General features: G+C 46.0%; 2 protein-coding genes across 5 annotated transcripts; one reads left to right on the top strand and one right to left on the bottom strand.

Moving 5' to 3' along the window:
• Nucleotides 1–108: 108 nt before the first annotated feature.
• LOC103627395 (BAG-associated GRAM protein 1) lies at nucleotides 109–8,001 on the top strand. Its single transcript, XM_008647683.3, has 17 exons — nucleotides 109–596; nucleotides 741–838; nucleotides 939–1,014; nucleotides 1,962–2,090; nucleotides 2,207–2,253; nucleotides 2,329–2,449; nucleotides 2,556–2,672; nucleotides 3,004–3,033; nucleotides 3,123–3,222; nucleotides 3,476–3,582; nucleotides 3,666–3,812; nucleotides 3,891–3,995; nucleotides 4,132–4,278; nucleotides 4,367–4,420; nucleotides 4,815–4,878; nucleotides 4,958–5,019; nucleotides 7,302–8,001. Exons 1-17 carry the CDS (start codon nucleotides 303–305, stop codon nucleotides 7,407–7,409), a joined length of 1,806 nt encoding a protein of 601 aa, XP_008645905.1. The 5' UTR covers nucleotides 109–302; the 3' UTR covers nucleotides 7,410–8,001.
• On the bottom strand, nucleotides 3,485–11,025 carry LOC100192987 (TRAF-like superfamily protein). Of its 4 annotated transcripts, none has more exons than XM_035967682.1 (5): nucleotides 10,802–11,025; nucleotides 9,436–10,347; nucleotides 8,309–9,044; nucleotides 3,775–7,953; nucleotides 3,485–3,683 (listed from the first exon to the last, which is right to left on the bottom strand). In XM_035967682.1, exons 2-3 carry the CDS (start codon nucleotides 10,327–10,329, stop codon nucleotides 8,880–8,882), a joined length of 1,059 nt encoding a protein of 352 aa, XP_035823575.1. In that variant the 5' UTR covers nucleotides 10,330–10,347; nucleotides 10,802–11,025; the 3' UTR covers nucleotides 3,485–3,683; nucleotides 3,775–7,953; nucleotides 8,309–8,879. The 4 variants fall into 4 exon arrangements, with proteins under 4 accessions (XP_035823575.1, XP_008681084.1, XP_020408638.1 ...); XM_008682862.4 differs by having other exon boundaries at nucleotides 9,436–10,333; nucleotides 10,802–11,020; XM_020553049.2 differs by having other exon boundaries at nucleotides 8,309–9,010; nucleotides 9,436–10,980.
• Between the last annotated feature and the right edge of the window lie 6,651 nt (nucleotides 11,026–17,676).

The raw sequence follows: 17,676 nt of genomic DNA, 5'->3' as shown, positions 1-17,676 counted from the left end.
TGCCGCACGCACCTACCTGCTAATCATTGCATCTTTCGGCTGCACGCCGCCAGCCGCTACCGCTAGTAGTTCTCACCGACGACCCCGCGCGCGCTCCGCTCACTTTTAAATGCTCCAGCGCACTGGCCGTGGCAGGCCTTCCGCCAGTCGCCTTCCCTTCCCATTCCCTCTGCAGCTCCGCATCCCACCTCCCATAATCGTACACGCACCTTCGAATTTTGATCGAGCAGACGAACGATTGGAAATCGTCGCCTCGCAGCACGTTTTCCGTTGCACTCTGCAGCCGGATCCATCCTCCCGGCATGGGCCCGTGCTTGCCGTGGGCGCTGGGCCTCCTCCTGCCGTCGCTCTGGGAGGCCAAGGTCGCCTTCTCCGCCACGGCGCTGCTCATCGCCGCGCTCATCCTCTTCCTCCTGACAACGGACCAGCACGCCAAGTCCACGGCCACCGGCGGCAACAGGCCAGCCTCGTCCGCGCGTTCATCTGCAACCGCAGCCTACCACCGAGTCGCGGGCCGCCGCCGGACCCGCGCGAGGGGCGAGGCGGCTTCTGATGATATCACTTGCGCTCAGGGCGGCGGCGGCTACGTCGTCAAGGTAACCACTGCCACATGCATGCATGTTTTCCCATCCCCATATGGCATTTGGCAACTCTGATGGATTGCACCTGCATGCCTCTCTTCTGTTTTTTTTACGCCTTGAGCCTTCTTCGTATGTGTGTGTGATCTGCGGTGCTTCCAGCTGGAGCTGCTCTCGGCCAAGTACCTGATCGGCGCCAACTTGGACGGCAGCTCCGATCCTTTCGCCGTCATCTCCTGCGCCGACCAGAAGCGCTTCAGGTGCTTTGTTACTTGCCTCCCTCCACAGCTGATTCTTCGGAATCGGAGCTCGTGAATGATTATGATCAGCGAAGTGAGGCTGCTCACACTGTCTATGCAGTTCCATGGTGCCCAGCCAGAGAAACCCTCTGTGGGGGGAGGACTTCAATTTCCTGGTCGAACAACTCCCGGTAGAGGTAAGCAACAAAACCAGCAGCCTCCTCACTACTCAGTTCCTCACTGCATTTGAATTTTGAAGTGCGCAGACAGCTGAAAAAAAAGTGAAAGCCACTGTATCCATCTTTCCAGTTCCATTTATTACTACCAGCATTCCAAGCGACTAGGCAGCCAGCCCTCTTCAAAGCATGCCTGCTAGAACTTTCAGTTCGATTATGGACGTGTCAGTTCCCAGCAAAATGATGGATGCCTCAACACGAGTTAACCCAGCCACGCATTCATCCACACTGCTTAGCTTGTCTGTCAGAAGCGTGAGAGAACAGCAACAGTTTGTTTATTCTAGACAAATGCTCCGTTACAGATGGCCCAGTACCTGTGCACGCCAGCCTTGTTCTGATACAAAACTATTGCTTTGCCACTGCAGTACCGCTAGAACTACAGTTGTCAGCTTTTTAGAACCTTCGTTCAAGGAACAGCGAAACCGTTTCCTTTTGCTGCTTGAGTGACACTGAGAAATTTGATTAAAAAAATAGTACACAAAATAAAAACAAAAGCGCTTTGCCGCGTCATAATCATGTGACAATTTTTTTCCCACGGCAACATCCCACCCCCAGCCCCACTCAGGACTAGTGGTCCACATGACAGCATAGACCTATCGAACTGAATATTTGAGTTGTGGATACCAACCTGCAGAAAGTTGTATAAAGCACCATCGGTAAGCAGCATATTAAACTTGAGAGTACAGGGTGTGCTATGCTTTCTGCTGCATAGCTTCTCCGAAGCCTCTTCACCTCAGAGCGGCTGGGATACTAATTTAAGTTAGGGTTGGGTCAATGGTGCGCTAGCCCCAGAGTGGCACTGAATGAAAAGTTCAGAACATCGAAAGAAGACGGTTTTTCCCTGAATTTCTGATGCCAGAAACTTGATATGATAAAACGTGTGACATGCATTGTTGCTTTCTGCATAGGTAACCATAACAATATATGACTGGGACACTGTGTGCAAATGCAAAGTTATTGGATCTGTAACTATAGTTGTTCTCACTGAGAACGAATCGGGGGCTAGTTGGTACGAACTGGACAGCAAATTTGGTCAGGTAAAACATGCATTTTATGGGAGATTTGTGATTGAATATTTTATGCCACTTGCGTCCATCTTGACAATTCAATGGATTTCAGCATGTATTGACAATCCAAAAACATCTGGCTGCAGATCTGCCTGCGTCTTCGTTCAACTAAAGCATTTCCAGATTCTGATAGGTAACCTTGTTTTGGGAAAAACAACCCCAGCATTTCTGAATGTAAACATCATCCCAATTCAATCATGTTTTCCAGCTCCTTTGAAGAATGCAATGGAGCTGAGTCCCCGAGAAAGATGATACTGAATAAGCAACGTCAAGCGATGATTGAAGGCATTGGCCCTCTGCAAATCATATATAAACTTCCTCATGATGAAGTACTTTCCTCAACAAATTATAATGCCATATGTAGGCGTGCAGTATCGCATGCTGACCAGAACTTATAATTTATCGATACATCTAATTTATCTCTTATCCTTGCAGATTGTTCACCAAAGTTACTCCTGTGCTCTGGACAGGTGTTTCTTGCTCCATGGCCGTATGTACATCTCCCAATGGCATCTGTGCTTCCACTCTAACGTATTCTCCAAACAATTGAATGTAAGCAAATATTCTGAAAATGGTTCCTGGAACTTAATGTAGCCGTTTGATATACAGTAATTGAAGATGAAATGTGCATTAGACTTCTCTCCAGCCCTCTTCGAATCCCAAAATGATGAGGGCACACCATAATATCATTTCATATTCCTCAGAAAATCTGTAAAAGTTAAGTTGTTCTTCTAGCAGGTAACTGGCACAAATAAGGTCACTGCCACAATCAATGGTTAGCAGTATCGAATTAAAATAGTGACAAAAACTTTCAGGCCAATTTTTCATATTCTATCCCTATATGATACCATTGAGTTCCGTATCTAAGCCCTGCACTTTTTAGGTGATTATTCCATTGCAAGACATAGACGAGGTATGCAATCCATATGGCCATTTTATGGCATACAAATAGTGTCTGTTTCTTTTGTTGAGAGCTAACATACAAATGAATTTATCCTGCAGATAAAAAGAAGCCAGCATTCTCTTATCAACCCAGCAATTACTATTTTTCTTAATGCTGGTGCAGGTGGACATGGAACACCTCGTGCATGCAGTCAAAATGGTAAATCAATTTTGGTTGGCCCTTTTAATAAGTTAGATGCAAGCACATACCTAATTATAAAAGTAGCCTTATGGGTTTTGTCTGCAAGATTTCTGAAAACTTCAATCAGAGAGGTTGAGTTTACTATTTTCAAGCATAAATACTCCTTCAGACAAAGCACCATCACATATGTGCCATGTTTTTTCACCTACCATGATGGAGAACTATGAAGAGAATTTTACCATTAAACTTAAGCAACCATATAATTTTTCAGGAAGGATCAGGTATACCTTCGCATCATTCTGGAGTAGAAATCGTACATTTAGAGCTCTAGAGGCTGCACTACAAAGTTATGAAGCAACCTTGGAAGCTGAAAAACAGGTACCGTACATATTTGAACTTTATCTTTCCTTATCTTCTCGCAGAAACTAACTTGATGCTTATACCCGCTCTCCCCAAAACAGGTGAGAGCACATGTACTTCTACAAATAGAAAATAACAGTGTGTTCAGCAGTAAGACGGACAACACAAAGACACCAGAAAAAAACATTGAAAAGGCTATAAAATTCCAACCTTTCATCAATGACCATGTTCTTGCAGATATAACCAGTGTGAGCATCCAACTTTGTTTTTTCCAATTCTTCTGATGCATAACCCATTTCCTAATTCTGATATAACTCATCTTGCAGAAGTTCTTCCCTGGTACACCTGAGAAGTTTTTCAGTACAATATTAGGTGACAGTTCAATGTTTTTCCAGCAATATAGGGACGCAAGAAAAGATACAAATTTGAAGGTGTCTATTTGGCTATTTGTCAGTTGCACTATCTGCATGCTCTGTTTGTTCATGTTAATTTCTTGGAGCTGCTACTAATTTGAATGCTAACAGTTATGATCAACATCATTTAATAGATAATGTTTTTTTACTACAGCTAAGCAGGTGGTGTGCCTCAGAAGAGTATGGTGGCAAGGTTCGTGAAGTGACTTTCAGGTCACAATGCCACAGTCCTTTGTGCCCTCCCGACACCGCAGTGACAGAATGGCAGCATGCTTCTTTCTCGAGGGATAAGAGGAACTTGGTAACAATAACTTAGAGCAGATATATCAATGAAATGTCTTAGGGAAGTTTTCTCGTTGATAAAAGAATGAGTATTTGTCTGGTTTCAGATCTATGAGACAAAGCACCAGGCACATGATGTTCCTTTTGGTTCTTACTTCGAGGTATTTAGCATCTGTTATAGGCCTATAAGTATATTCTTAAAGAATAATAGTCAAAAGTGAATACTTAGAGTATTTGAAAGATATCTATCAGCAAACTAGTAGTTCTATGAGATCCAGTAACTTATGTGTTCACAGAAATAATTTATATTTAATAGCACCCTTTTGCATTTTATGCCGTTCTTCAGTTAATATTGCACATGTATAAGTAATTTAACACTTATTGAATTAATGCAGTCACACACTTATATTTTTCCCTGAAGCTGTAATGCTAGTTAACAGATCATAAAGATTTAACATTTCTTTTCCATACAAGACTGCGCGCTATTCGATTTTGATAGCATAAACATAAATATCTTTTCATCAGGGAGAATTGTGGCTGATACATTTTTTACAGATCCACTGCAGGTGGTCGCTAAGAACAACCTCCAATTCAACATGTCAAGTAAATATAAAGATCGGTTAGTTGAATTGCATTTCCATAAAATCTATTCAGCAGGACATTTTCAATAATATACATTATCTTTCTGCACATAATAGGTGTAAACATGAAGAAATGGTGCATATTGCAATCCAGAATAAAATCTGGAGCAACTGATGAGGTATGCAATGACACCTGTGATACAGTTTCCTAGCCAAAAAAAATGCACTGGTGACATGAGGGTTCACTAATATTTCACAACTCCATAAAACAAGAAAATGGAAGAACAGTCATTTATAATTCCGAATTCAATTTATTGGACCAATTTGTAACATCATAATTTCTAACCTCTTAAAACTCCATCCATCTTTGTAAGATTGTAAAGTGAACTGCTTGATATATTGCATAGGATAGTTACATATATAGACTCAGCCCTAACCCTAATTGGTTGGCGGCCAACCAGTGATGTCGGCCCACATACATGACACATTGTCTAACATCCCCCGCAGTCGCAACGGAGGCACCACATACAATGAAACTGGAGTAGAAGTCGAAGGTAGGAGCCGATGGGTTGAAATCCTCCCATAGTCGCAGCGTCGTGAGAGTGCGAGTGTTGCGGCTGGAGTAGAGACCGGTGTGCACTCCATGTGGATGATAGCCCCTAGAGGTCGAGGTAGGCGAAGTCGAGGCGGACGTGGTCGGGAGACACGCAATGGGAGCCTCGTTCTTCGGAGGGGTCGATGTTCAAGCGGCAACGATCGGCAGGGTGACGCAACAAAAGAAGAGCAGTAGCAGACTGGGGACCTTCTTGCTTCTTCGGTCGTCCGGTCGTCGAGGAGCCCCGCTAGGAAGGCTGACGGCAGCGCGCGCGTCTGCGCAAGTCAAGGTGGCCAAGCCCACGACAGAGTAGAAGGGGTAACGGCAGATCCAACCGGGAAATCCACGACAACGATGAATCCAACCATGAAGACGGCGATCCGGCCAAAGAGACGGCGGGTCCAGCCGGGAGGGTCGCAACAACGGTGAATCCGGCTGGGAAGGCCGTGGCAGCGACGAATTCAACGAGAAGGGGGATGGCGACGGGGCGGTTCCAACCGGGCAGGGGCTTGCACCGGGCCTGGCAGGGGCTTGCACCGGGCCTAGCAGGGAGGGGGTTTGACGCCGGCGACGAGAGAAGGTCAAAGGGGGAGCAAGGTGTTGCTGCGTGTCGGCGCGGACAGGGGGGAGGTGGCCGACGCTGGGGAGAGGAAGAGGGAGGCTGCTAGCACGCCTGCATGTCGCCGCCGAGGCTGCGGCGGCGGCGGCTAGTGCGCCAGCCAGAGTCCATGGCGGCAACGCTCGCATGCACCGCCGGGAGGAGGGAGCAAGGAGCCTGGCCGAGCTCCATGCCGGCGCACGGAAGGGAGGCATGGCGCAACGGCAGGGGAGCCAAGAGGAGCGACGACGACAGCCATGCACCAGGGCCAGTGGCGGAGGACAAAATAATAATGAGGTATGGCTGAAGAAGGACAAAAAAGGAGAAAAACATGATGCAACACATAGGACTCGAACCTGGAACCTGTTGATTGCAAGCAATATGAACTTACCACTACACCAAACATGATTTTTAGGTATGGCTCAAGCCATAGTTGGCCATAACAGGTGCTCTGCCACTGCCAGGGCGTCCACGGCAGAAGATCCAGCCGAGGCTCGGTCGATGAAGTCTGCCCAGGTCGAGCCCGCCATTGGAGAGAGATCCGGCGGCCGGTGGGGGCCGTAGATTAATGGCTGACGGCCTGCGGCGAGGGAGTCCGCACCGACCTGCTGCCGACTGTCGTGGTAGAGAGGAGGGAGAAGAGGGAGAAAATAGGGACGGGGGGCACCCCCGAGAGGGAAGGTTGAGCCTCCAGGGCTTTGGGGTGAGAGAGAAAGTCCTAACCTAGTCTGATACCATGTAAGATTGTAGAGTGAACTACTTGATATATTGCATAGTATGGTACATATATATAGACTCAGAACCCTAACCCTAATAGGTCGGCGGCCCAATAGTGGTACCGGCCCACATACATAACACACTCTCTAGCAATCTTAAACCCGAAGCAGAAAGGATCAGTTTTAATCTCAGTGTGGTAGCTGAATGTTCTATGACTAAGGCAACCTCTTTTGCTCTAAGCCATTACTGCTGCCAAATTAGTAATGTGACAGAAAGATGGTCAAGTGAGTTGCAGGGGCGAAGCCAGACAAGTCATTGGGGTCAGCTCCATTAATCATCATCTAAATACATTAGTTAAGAATATATTTGTATAGGGGTCAGCTGACCCCAATAACTACACGTAGCTCCGCCCCTGGTGAGTTGAATTGGCTCTGCACCACACAACCCTCTAATTATATCGACCGTAAGATCAAATAGTGAACCTAATACTGATATTTTCAGAAACACCGTTGATGGTTTTTATTCTTGGCATGAACTGTATTCTGGTGCAGTACCGTAGAGAAGTTTGCAAGATTTTGGAGGCTGCCTGTGATTATTTCCTCAAATCTGAGGCAAATAGCCATGACAGTGACGAGATTGTGATGGTGTCTTCACCATGAAAGCCTACAGATGAAAAAGATGTACATAGTGCCATGCACATATGCAAGTGCAGTGGAAACAAGTTTGCAAGATTTTGCAGGGTGATTGTGGTCACATCCAAAAGCTGGGGAACAGACAACCAGCAATGATATTGTGGCAATATTCAAGAAAAGTGCAGTGGAAAACCACCTGTGGAATCGCATCCACATGAAGAAGAGGCTTCAGATTATGGAGACATTCCTGCTAAGTAGTGAATCAGTATGATGTGTCATCCAGTACATAAACCATGTGATTATAGTAGTTACCCAGATTCCCAGAACAAGATAGGTTATGTTGATGTTACATACAATGCTCAAAGCAAAAGGAGGAACTCCAAAATTCTGCGAGGACCAGTGCAATTTGACCTGCTGACATAGTAGTGCAAGTTAACTAAATTACCTTAACCAGTCCTTATAACATAATGTTCACATAAAGGAGTACACGGGACAGAAATCTCTCCCCTCGTTCATTGACACCAATCAGTTCCTGGTAACTTGTCTGTCAGTTTCTTGTGACTTCAAACTCCTGTATGCAACATATATTGTTGGTAATAATTTGGCATTTGCCCTGCTATGATGGATTTCTAACCTTGATGAGGTGGATGCTTATCAAATCAAACAGGAAAACAGAAGAAATGGTTTCTGATACTTTGTTGGGATGCAATGTGCATGCGATTTTTAATCATAATTAATCATTTGATGCTTAAATCAGCTGGGAACTGCATAACGCAATGTAACAGTCACAGATAAACAGCTCATATAATCCAAAGGGATTGAAAAGACAAGTATGAGAACTTCCGTTATAAGGAGCAGCTATGCATGCTAGAAGCATAACATTTGTTTTAAAAAGAAGTACTAGTAAAGTCAGTGGGATCACATACCAGCATCGGATGTAATCAATGCAGCTTAATGATTAGCTTTGAGGCCAATATCATCGCGATATACTGATATCTTCAAGTGGAAGATCAACCTTGCATTGACATATGACTGATACACGATATATTTGCACAAAAAATCTGTCTTAGTGATTGGCAATGTTTGTATTTGCTAAGGAGTGTTCCACACATCATGTGGTAAATGCTTCCAATCACATTAGTATTGCTATGTACAAGCCCAGAACCTATCAATATTTTTTATGAATTACTCTTCTAAGCGCCCTAACATAATTACAAGAAAGCCAACATGGGACAAAACCAACAAAGGAGATAATAGACGATTCGGATACAACTAATCCCCATAATAATCCAAGCAATCAATATATCATATAAAAATATCAAAACATCAATTACATCAACTTAAAAGATAACCCAAGAGAAGTTCATATTCTGAAGTCTAAACCCTGCAATTCTCTATACTTTTTATATGAACAAAAAAACATAATTTCCAAATATATGTCAGTGCTACTGATTATTTACAGGTCCTAAAGTATGCCACTCTGGTTTGTGTAGGAAGTTATCGTGCATTCTTCGACCTAAGCTCGTTCTCAAGTTTCTTCACCTTTGCTTCTTGTGCTTTGATACCGCTCTCAAGATCCTTGATCTTTGCTTCTTGCTCCTTTATTATCAGAGTGAGCGACCTAACATCTAAAGCCCCAGAGATTTCGTTAAGTGACTGAGCCTGTAATAATATTAAAGAATAATCAAACCATCTACCAATTTGGAAAACCGTAAAAGATAGAAAGAGTTGCAAGCCTTAGTATGAGCCAATTATTACACTTTAGTGTAGAATATATCACCTACTCCAGCACGTTGATAGCTTTGGCAAAGCTATGCCAGCACACAGAGGCATACAGTTGCCTTCTAACTCTTTCACCAGCTCAACAATTACTCACAGATCAAGTTTAGTTAAATAACCGTCAGTTTTTCTTTTAACTCGGAGCTTACATACATGATACATCAGGCAAAATAATAAGCTAAATTAAAAATGGGTTTTGCGTATACATTCAAACTTCTATAGGACAGTACAGTTTAAATCCAGTTAGAGAGAAGCAAATAAATATTATACTAACCTTCTCAAGAAGTTGTAATCGTTGATTCATATCATTAACAGCAGCATTTTGTCTTGTACTTGCTTGGAGAACATACAACATATGCGTTTGAAGTAGCTTCGAACAGTGGTTCTCAAGATTACCTTGTGGAAAGGCTGTTTCACATCCAACATGGTAGAAAGGACAGTTAATAAGCTTCATAGCACAAACTGTTGCACAATGTTTATCCATCTCGCTGCGCATAACATGTTGCTCGCACAGCTGCTCACATGGCAGGGCCTTAAATGGACAGATGGAGTCATGCTCCTCACTATGAATGGCAGAAAGTGAAACTGAGCATCCATCATTTTCGCAGCCCACGACTCTAAATTTGCACCGACTTCTATGGTCTACCAGCTTGTCTTGCTCAACAAATTTTTCGGGGCAGTGGAAAATGCACTTCATGTCTATGCTTTCAAGAATAGTCTCTGAGGTAGCCTGCCTTACGTCCAGTGTCCACACATTCTCCATCTCCATCTTCTGCATAAAATCTTTAATTCTGTTCAAGCGGCTTTCACTGGACAAAAACCCAGACACATGGCTCAGCAAGTTCCTTTTGGATGCCACGAAGTCGCCAATCAAGTCTGATAGGAACTCGGTTGGCCTTGTGGAGGCTTTCATCAATTGATCTGAATGATCCTGGGCTCCATCGACAAACTCACGGATAAGCGATTCAGTTCTCACAAGCATATAATTTTCTAGCTCAGTCTTCACAGCAGCAGCTACAGAAGATGCGCTCTTGAATATATCGCCCGTGGTGCTGTCCACTGAAGCTGTGGCCAATCCACGAAGCAGGAGTTCTGCCATGCTGTGTACAATCTCAGTGTCGCATAGATCACACCGTAAACTACATCCATCTTCCTCCACTGCACTCATAACTCTGTCCAATGAAATCTGAACAGTATGATTCAATTGGTACAACACAATATATGATTTAGAAACAAGTCAACATCTATCCTTGTACAATGAAGAAAGTTCATGCAATGAACACTGTTAATATATAAACAAAAGCGTGAAACAATCTCCAGATAAGCCAGAGACCCGGGGCGAAACCTTCTGCACCATCCAGACATAAGCAAGAACGGGGAATCGATGGCCAGAACATCTCCGAGGGTCCTGCGCCGCCCGGGCCATCAACAACTAAAGTGAGGTAAGGTCGTAAGGATGAAAACTAGACGCGAGTTATATCCCTAACAGGGGCACTGTATCTGTATGGAGCCCCTGGGATCGAATTGGAGCACCGCACTCTCGAGCCCTGATGGCACTAATTAAAAGAAGAACGTGATTCGATGACCCGAGCTCTCTGGCCGGTTCAGAGGGGCCGGAGGTTTGGTGGTGCTGCGCTTACCACTGGACAAGGCAGGTCGTCGTCGGGACTCGGAAGCTTGGTTGCGGCGTCGCGACGTGATCACCCGGAGGGCCGGAGGCAGCGCAGTTGAGACCCGCGAGGCGACGACCGACGAGCCCGTGGCCTGGACCGCTTGGCTTGGGCCGTTGGGGCCGGCGTAGTGGCGTGGCCTCGAGCCCTCGACCCTCGAGAAAAGATGTAGTTAATATTGACTTCGTCAGAACGAAGTAAATAATGTTGTTGTTTTTTGCTTTTGAAGGCTATGTTTAGAAGCACCTAGTTTCCCCGGTTTTTATAAAACTGGTTTATAAGTATTAAGTCGATTTCAAACATATCAGTTTATGGCTTAGTTTATAAAAATTAGATTCTCATTTAATTAGAAACCAAGAAAGTAGCCTCTCCTAGAACTTGTTTATTGAAAACTAGGTTGCTTCCAAATAGAACATAAAATGTCGTATGTTTAAAACTCTTTTATTATGATCGTTTTTTCCTAAATTTGAAAGATTTCTGTTGGATAAATGTGACCTTGACCCAATTAATATTCAATAATAGTCAAAGTACCCACTTTAAATGCTATAGTGTACTAATAAGTTAGCACTATATTGAAAGTTCAAGTGACAAAATCAATCAAATTATAAATAGGTGGACTGTTGGTGTATCAAATTATAAAGCACCAATTCCACCATCGTTATGCGTAAACACCTTTAAAAATACCATTGTATTTTTTAATTAACTCATGATGTAAGTCTCCATATCCCTTCCTTCGACTCCTATTCCGGCGCTCTAAACCTAGGTCCGTTCGTGCTGACGGTGGACTACCAGTGGAAAGTGGAAACTCTACGCTCGGCTTGTCTTATGTTTCTGTCGCGCCATGTATTTGCAGACAACGAGCAGTGACTGGGTGGACCACGTCCGAGCAAGCAACCACTATGGATATGTTTGGTTGCCTGGCCTAACCCACGACCAGGCCCGTTTCATACAGTATGGATATGTTTGGTTGCCTGGCCCAGTCCGGGAGCCTGACTGAGGCGAGCCCAAAACAATTTTGTGGCCTGGCTGAAAGGAAACGCGAGCTTGTTTGTTCCCTGACCGGCCTGGCCCGACTTCAGTCGCCCCAACGACACTAGGGTTTCACTCTCCTCAATCACAGCGGTTCCCACTCTCGCCTCTCTCTCGTCTCTCTCAGTCGCCCCAACGACGCTAGGGTTTCACTCGCAGCCGCCGACGCCAAGAGCCCGCTCTTCTGCCCCAAGCCGCGGTGCCCCGCGGCGCCGCTGCGGTGCCACCAGAGCGGCGGCTTCTCCGACGCCGGCACGGATCTGCTCGACCTCCTCCTCTCGAAGGTGCTTGGATCCTTCTGCCGCTGGACTTGTGTTTTTTAGTACATGGCGCTGACGTGTCCCTATCGGAACGCTCTTTCCAGGGCGACGAGAGCGGCCTGTCGTCGTCGTCCCCGTAGCCGCCGCTGTTCTGCGGCTCGCCGCCGCGGCGAGCGTCGAACCTGGTGGTCCACGACAGCAGGTTCGGCGCGGACTGCCCGCCCATGCCCGTGTCGGGGCTGCCCGTGGCCATGTCATCACCGCCATGGCCTAGACTGTGCACATACAACAGCCAGCACCCTGAGACCCTCCTCCCCCCTCCATGACCACTTGGTTGGAGGTAGACGAAGAGGATGGGGGTAGGGGAGGAATTGAGAGGAATCGGTTTGTCCTAAATCTTTGTAATACCCACTTTGTAAGAAAATCAAAAAGGAGAAATTACAATCATGTATGTGTGTGCATCTCTATCTATCATCACATGTGTCTGATCATGATTAAAAATAAGTAAAACTCCACTAAGACAAAAGAAATAAACCATGGCATAACCTTGGATTTTTGTGTGTGTATTTAAAACAATAATAATATGAACAAAAATAAAATAATAACGAGAAGAGGATTAGAGGAAAGAAGGAAGTAATATCTAATATAAAATAATATTATAATTAAATAAAACCCTCATAATTTGGTATGACCAATATGCTTAATTCAAAGGAGTTTAAATTTGCATTTGAGATTGCATTCAAAATTGGGATTCAAAAGAATTGTAAATAAAAGAAAACAGAAAAAAAAACAAAACATAAAAGAAAAGGGGGGGAAACGCTTGAATGGGCCAGGACCATGCTTTCGGCCCAACCACAGAAACAAACCGCGCGGCCCACCTAACCCACCCCTGCGCGCGGCCACTTTAATGCCTGGCGCCGACATGTGGGGACACCTGGTCAGCCGGGTTGCTCGCGTCGCGTGGGACTCGGTCTCGCTGCGCTCGGGGACCCGCTGGTCAGCTCCACCGTCTTCTTCAACCACCTGAGCAAAATGCGCGCAGTTTGTTGGGGTCGCCGCGACCGGAGCTCCTACTCTGCCGCAAACCGGATTCTGTTCGTAACAAACCTCCACGAATTGGCCGGGTCATAGTAGCTACGCACGGTTCGTTGGCCAGTGTGGATCAAACTGAACACCGGGGATTGCGCGGTGGATTCCGCTTCCTGCGCGACTTCGGCGGCGAAACTACCGCGTGCTAGCTGCGCGCTTGCCGGATTCCTGGGCTGTTCCGCCCGCCGCCCTCGCGGCTTCATCCGTGCATATAAGCACCCCCCTAGACCCCTTCTCCCATCAGGTCAGCGCACAAACCCGGACCATCCACGCCATGGTCGTGGATTCCGATCTCCAGCAAGCGGTGCCCAGGTCCTTTCCATTAGTACTCGACGCACTGGCCCTTCTCGCCTCCGCCGTAGCAACCATGGACGAACGGATCTCGACGTGTCAGACCACCGGCGGCCATCATCGTCCTCCGCGTACACCGTCGGGCTCGTGCGGCGTCTTCTGGTATGTGACCCTCTGAACCTCCGCCCTTACCGCGCGTAGCATGTGCCATCAGGCTTGGGGGCAGGATCATCGCGGGGGAAGAGGGCGGTCGAAATCAGGGTAGTCAAGTTCTCGATCCATTTGCGGGCTGCGCAATTGAGTCCGTGGGCGCAGATGCAGCGATTGGGCGCGCCGGTGGTGTTGAACGCCCCTACCGGGTGCTCGCTAGGCCGCGGCGTGACTCAAGGAAGGAGACGCTTCTTAGACCGGTGATCTGGAAATGGTCGGTGTAGAATAGATCATGGCATACCCCTTGCGGCTTGGAGTCTTGACCGTTGGATCCACATCGTGCGGGCACGGTTAGATCTCGCTTTAATTAAATCCTCACCACAGATCTCTGAATCAATGGCGGATAGCGGCGTACCGATTCACCAAAGCGTTATTGATAGTCGCCTAGAGGGGGGGTGAATAGGGCGAAACTGAAATTTACAAATATTAACACAACTACAAGCCGGGGTTAGCGTTAGTAATAATAAATGAGTCCGCAAAAGAGGGCGCAAAACAAATCCCAAGCGAATAAGCAAATGAGACACGGAGATTTGTTTTACCGAGGTTCGGTTCTTGCAAACCTACTCCCCGTTGAGGAGGCCACAAAGGCCGGGTCTCTTTCAACCCTTCCCTCTCTCAAACGGTCCCTCGGACCGAGTGAGCTTCTCTTCTCTAATCAAAGCCGGGAACAAAACTTCCCCGCAAGGGCCACCACACAATTGGTGCCTCTTGCCTTGATTACAATGGAGTTTTGATCACAAGAACAAGTGAGAAAGAAAAGAAGCAATCCAAGCGCAAGAGCTCAAATGAACACGGCAAATCACTCTCTCTAGTCACTAGGGTTTTGTGTGGAATTGGAGAGGATTTGATCTCTTTGAGTGTGTCTAGAATTGAATGCCTAGCTCTTGTAAGTGGTTAGAAGTTGGAAAACTTGGATTGGTATGAATGTGGGGTGGTTGGGGTATTTATAGCCCCAACCACCAAACTTGGCCGTTGGCTGGAGCCTTCTGTTCGATGGTGCACCGGACAGTCCGGTGCACACCGGACAGTCCGGTGCCCCTGCCACGTCATCACTGCCGTTGGATTCTAGCCGTTGGAGCTTCTGACTTGTGGGCCCGCCTGGGTGTCCGGTGCACACCGGACATGCACTGTTTGATGTCCGGTGCACCGGCATGGGCGATTCTGACTTCTGCGCGCGCTGCGCGCGCATTTAATACACCGCAGGGAGCCGTTGGCGCCGCAGGGAGCCGTTGCTCCGCTGGCACACCGGACAGTCCGGTGTACACCGGACAGTCCGGTGAATTATAGCGGAGCGGCTGTCGCGCGAACCCGAGGCTGGCGAGTTTAGGAAGCCGAGCTTCCTTGGAGCACCGGACATGTCCGGTGCACACCGGACAGTCCGGTGAATTATAGCGCGCCGGCTTCCGAGAATTCCCGAGGGCGAAGAGTTGAGTCTGAGTCCCCTGGTGCACCGGACAGGTACTGTGCACTGTCCGGTGGCACACCGGACTGTCCGGTGCGCCAGACCAGAGGTGCCCTCGGTTGCCTCTTTGCTCCTTTATTGAATCCAACACTTGATCTTTTTATTGGTTAGATGTGAACCTTTTGCACCTGTATAACTTATACACTAGAGCAAACTAATCAGTCCAATATTTGTGTTGGGCAATTCAACCACCAAAATTATTTAGGAACTAGGTGTAAGCCTAATTCCCTTTCAATCTCCCCCTTTTTGGTGATTGATGCCAACACAAACCAAAGCAAATATAGAAGTGCATAATTGAACTAGTTTGCATAATGTAAGTGAAAAGGTTACTTGGAATTGAGCCAATATAACTACTTACAAGATATGCAAGGAATGTTTCTTTAACATTTTGGACCACGTTTGCACCACTTGTTTTGTTTTTGCAAAACCTTATGTAAATCCTTTTCATAGATCTTTTGCAAATAGTCAAAGGTAAATAAATAAGAGTTTGCAAAAGCATTTTCAAGATTTGAAATTTTCTCCCCCTGTTTCAAATGCTTTTCCTTTGACTAAACAAAACTCCCCCTAAAAGAGATCCACCTCTTAGTGTTCAAGAGGGTTTTGATATACTATTTTTGAAATACTACTTTCTCCCCCTTTTGAACACAATAGGATACCAAATGATAAAGACTTTTGGAAAGCACTAAGTTTTTGAATTTGGTGGTGGTGGTGCGGTCCTTTTGCTTTGGGCTCATTTCTCCCCCTTTTTGGCATGAATCGCCAAAAACGGAATCATTAGAGCCCTTGAAGTAAGTTCCTCCCCTTTGGTCATAAGTAAATGAGTTAAGATTATACCAAAGACGAGGTCCGGTCCTTTTGCTTTTGAGCTTTTACTCTCTCCCCCAAGGATGGAGTCCTTTTCTTTGATGCTCATTTCCCCCCAAGGAATAGAGAGTTGCTCGGAGTGATGGCGAAGCATGAGTTACGGAGTGGAAGCCTTTGTCTTCGCCGAAGACTCCAATTCCCTTTCAATATACCTATGACTTCTTTTGAAATAGACTTGAAAACACATTAGTCATAGCATATAAAAGAGATATGATCAAAGGTATTTAAAAGAGCTATGTGTGCAAGCTTAGCAAAAGAAATTTCTAGAATCAAGAATATTGAGCTCATGCCTAAGTCTGGTAAAAGATTGTTCATCAAGTGGCTTGGTAAAGATATCGGCTAATTGATCTTTAGTATTAATGTAAGAAATCTCGATATCCCCCTTTTGTTGGTGATCCCTAAGAAAATGATACCGAATGGCTATGTGCTTAGTGCGGCTATGCTCGACGGGATTGTCGGCCATTTTGATTGCACTCTCATTATCACATAGCAAAGGAACTTTGGTTAATTTGTAACCGTAGTCCCGCAGGGTTTGCCTCATCCAAAGCAATTGCGCGCAACAATGTCCTGCGGCAATGTACTCGGCTTCGGCGGTGGAAAGAGCGACCGAATTTTGCTTCTTTGAAGCCCAAGACACCAAGGATCTTCCCAAGAACTGGCAAGTCCCCGATGTGCTCTTCCTATTGATTTTGCACCCCGCCCAATCGGCATCCGAATAACCAAGTAAATCAAATGTGGATCCCCGAGGGTACCAAAGCCCAAACTTAGGTGTATAAGCCAAATATCTCAAGATTCGTTTTACGGCCGTAAGGTGGGATTCCTTAGGGTCGGATTGGAATCTTGCACACATGCAAACGGAAAGCATAATGTCCGGTCGAGATGCACATAAATAAAGCAATGAACCAATCATCGACCGGTATACCTTTTGATCCACGGACTTACCTTCCGTGTCGAGGTCGAGATGCCCATTAGTTCCCATGGGTGTCTTGATGGGTTTGGCATCCTTCATCCCAAACTTAGCAAGAATGTCTTGAGTGTACTTCGTTTGGCTAATGAAGGTGCCCTCTTGGAGTTGCTTGACTTGGAATCCTAGAAAATACTTCAACTCCCCCATCATCGACATCTCGAATTTCTGTGTCATGATCCTACTAAACTCTTCACAGGTAGACTCGTTAGTAGACCCAAATATAATATCATCAACATAAATTTGGCATACAAACAAGTCATTTTCAAGAGTTTTAGTAAAGAGTGTAGGATCGGCCTTGCCAACTTTGAAGCCATTAGCAATAAGGAAATCTCTTAGGCATTCATACCATGCTCTTGGGGCTTGCTTGAGCCCATAAAGCGCCTTAGAGAGCCTATAGACATGGTTAGGGTACTCACTGTCTTCAAAGCCGGGAGGTTGCTCAACATAGACCTCTTCCTTGATTGGTCCATTGAGGAAGGCACTCTTCACGTCCATTTGATAAAGCTTGAAGCCATGGTAAGTAGCATAGGCTAATAATATGCGAATTGACTCAAGCCTAGCTACGGGTGCATAGGTTTCACCAAAATCCAAACCTTCGACTTGTGAATACCCTTTGGCCACGAGTCGAGCTTTGTTCCTTGTCACCACACCATGCTCATCTTGCTTGTTGCGG

Source organism: Zea mays, chromosome 5, assembly GCF_902167145.1.
Source record: "Zea mays cultivar B73 chromosome 5, Zm-B73-REFERENCE-NAM-5.0, whole genome shotgun sequence".
NCBI lineage: Eukaryota > Viridiplantae > Streptophyta > Magnoliopsida > Poales > Poaceae > Zea > Zea mays.
Note: the sequence above shows the minus strand (reverse complement) of the source record. Positions and strands in the feature narration are given on the sequence as shown.